Source organism: Penaeus japonicus, unplaced genomic scaffold (genome assembly GCF_977035675.1).
Source record: "Penaeus japonicus unplaced genomic scaffold, GWHDUDI00000001_assembly GWHDUDI00000031, whole genome shotgun sequence".
In the NCBI taxonomy this organism is placed as follows: Eukaryota; Metazoa; Arthropoda; class Malacostraca; order Decapoda; family Penaeidae; genus Penaeus; species Penaeus japonicus.
The window spans coordinates 21,008,360-21,010,859 of record NW_028234433.1 but is presented as its reverse complement, the minus strand read 5'-3'; the positions used below and the strand labels follow the sequence as shown (position 1 = coordinate 21,010,859).

Genomic DNA, 2,500 nt, shown 5'->3' with positions numbered 1-2,500 from the left:
ATCGCAAAGAAAATAGGCATCAAAGGAGTTATCAAAAGATCACACAAATCATCACAAAGAAAAGAGTTGTCAAAAGTCACACAAGTCATCACAAAGAAACTGGTCATCAAAGGAGTCACCAAGAGATCACACCAGTCATCAAAGGAGTCACCAAGAGATCACACCAGTCATCAAAGGAGTCACCAAGAGATCACGCAAGTCATCAAAGGAGTCACCAAGATATCACGCAAGTCATCAAAGGAGTCACCAAGAGATCACGCAAGTCATCAAAGAAGTCACCAAGAGATCACACCAGTCATCAAAGAAGTCACCAAGAGATCACGCAAGTCATCAAAGGAGTCACCAAGAGATCACGCAAGTCATCAAAGGAGTCACCAAGAGATCACACCAGTCATCAAAGAAGTCACCAAGAGATCACGCAAGTCATCAAAGAAGTCACCAAGAGATCACGCAAGTCATCAAAGGAGTCACCAAGAGATCACACAAGTCATCAAAGAAGTCACCAAGAGATCACACCAGTCATCAAAGAAGTCACCAAGAGATCACGCAAGTCATCAAAGGAGTCACCAAGAGATCACACCAGTCATCAAAGGAGTCACCAAGAGATCACACCAGTCATCAAAGAAGTCACCAAGAGATCACACCAGTCATCAAAGAAGTCACCAAGAGATCACACCAGTCATCAAAGAAGTCACCAAGAGATCACACAAGTCATCAAAGGAGTCATCGACGGCTTCACCAGATCTGACACACGGCGTGCAGGTCAGCCGTGCTCTTGCAGTCATGGAACTTGACGTTTGCCGACGACTTGATGCACAGGTGGAACTGGTCCTCGGAGTCGTCAGGTTCTCCCAGGTCCCATGGCAGGTCCTCGTGGCTGATGTGGTTCCCGGACGCCCATCGCCACACGCTGCTCTCCCGGATGCCGCCCACCCACAGGTACTGGGAGGCTGTGGGTAGCGAGGGAGGGAGAGGGAGGGGTTAGGTGAGGGTTTTTGGAGAAGGGGGAGGGGAGGGGAGGGGGGTGGAGGTGATGTAAGATGTTAGTCGTTCTTAGACATTTCCTTTTCAACATTGGTCTTTTTGTGTGTGTGTCTGTGTGTGTGTGTGTGTGTGTGTGGGTTTGTGTGTACGTGTGTCTGTGTGTGTGTGTACGTGCGTGTGTGTGTGAGTGTGTGTGTGTGTGTGTGTGTGTGTGTGTGTGTGTGTGTGTGTGTCTGTGTGTGTGTGTCTGTGTGTGTGCGACTGTGCGTGTGCATGTACGTACATCTACACACATACATGAATTACCCCCTAGGTCTTGCCATTACCAGTGTCCAGTTTCGCGACGTAGTGCCTGAATTCCTCGATGTGCTTCGGCTGTGCCAGGTCGCCCGCGCCGCCCACGGAGACAGCCCGCTCCTCACACGCCCGTCGCGCCTCCTCCCACGTGAGCTTCTCCTCCAGGAGCAGCAGGCAGTCTCGGCCGACCTTCCTGTAGTTCTCGGGACACAGTTCTGCGGGAAGGAGCGCTTTAGTAGGGACTCTTTGGAAGCGCAGAAGGAGAAATTGAGGGGACATTAATATCAGCAGTGTCTGTATTTAGATATAGATAATGGGTGATATATAATTTGATTGTTTCTTTGTGTGTATATGTGTATATGTTATACATACATACATACATATATATATATATATATATATATATATATATATATATATATATATATATATACTTTTCAGTAACTGTTCATAAACTAAGGCAGACGAGAGAAAAGCGAGACGAGTGAAATTGAATTAGAAAGAGAGTGAGGTTGCACATCACAAAAAGGAGCAAGGCGAATGGAAACAACCTTCAACTATCTTGATAGAAGGAAAAGAAGTGTTCAGAGAAAAAATGGGAATATGGAATGCGATTAAGATTATTATAGTTGCAAACGAATCAATGGAATTACACAAACAGAAGAGCAAACTGAATTGTTTACAATATCTTAAAAAAACATAACGAGGGAGAATGCGATATGTAGCATATTAGTCTGTTATTTAAAGAAAGCACAGCATTTGGTACTTAATTTGTTATTGATATAATTGATATACTCATGGATTCTAAACTAATGTGTGTGAGAGAGAATAAAATGTTTTTTAATTGTTTTTTTTTTAATAAACTAGCAATTCCGATTAAACTAGAGATGTAATGGTTGAGCAATATGAATATTATGAGGAAACATTCATGAAAAGTATGATTTGGATATAGTTTAAAGTGTATAGTAAGTCCAAATTCCAGTGCTTCTCACAATAAAAACATTTGTTAGTATACGTAGCGTGCAACTTGTGTGCATAATTCGTACTTTTGAAGCGAACAGACCATAATTATGCTTTTATTTTGTAAGTGACTTATGTCTATACATATTTCAACATGGTGGAGAGTATGAGGTGGTACTAAACAAAATGCTCAATGCTAACTTTTTAATGAGGTGAAGATGCGTTGGACACTTTGGTGATGATTGGCGATAGTTGATGG

The 2,500-nt window shown here is 43.0% G+C and overlaps 1 protein-coding gene across 1 annotated transcript in view; it reads right to left on the bottom strand.

The window, feature by feature from the left end:
• Positions 1-594: 594 nt before the first annotated feature.
• The window catches only part of LOC122253256 (uncharacterized), a 6,842-nt gene continuing 4,936 nt past the window's right edge, over positions 595-2,500 (bottom strand). The window contains exons 6-7 of the mRNA XM_043016180.2: positions 1,311-1,496; positions 595-950 (exon numbers count right to left, since the gene is read on the bottom strand). Of these exons, the coding sequence (XP_042872114.2) occupies positions 736-950; positions 1,311-1,496 (401 nt within the window). The 3' untranslated portion in view covers positions 595-735. The remainder of the gene's footprint in view (positions 951-1,310; positions 1,497-2,500) is intronic.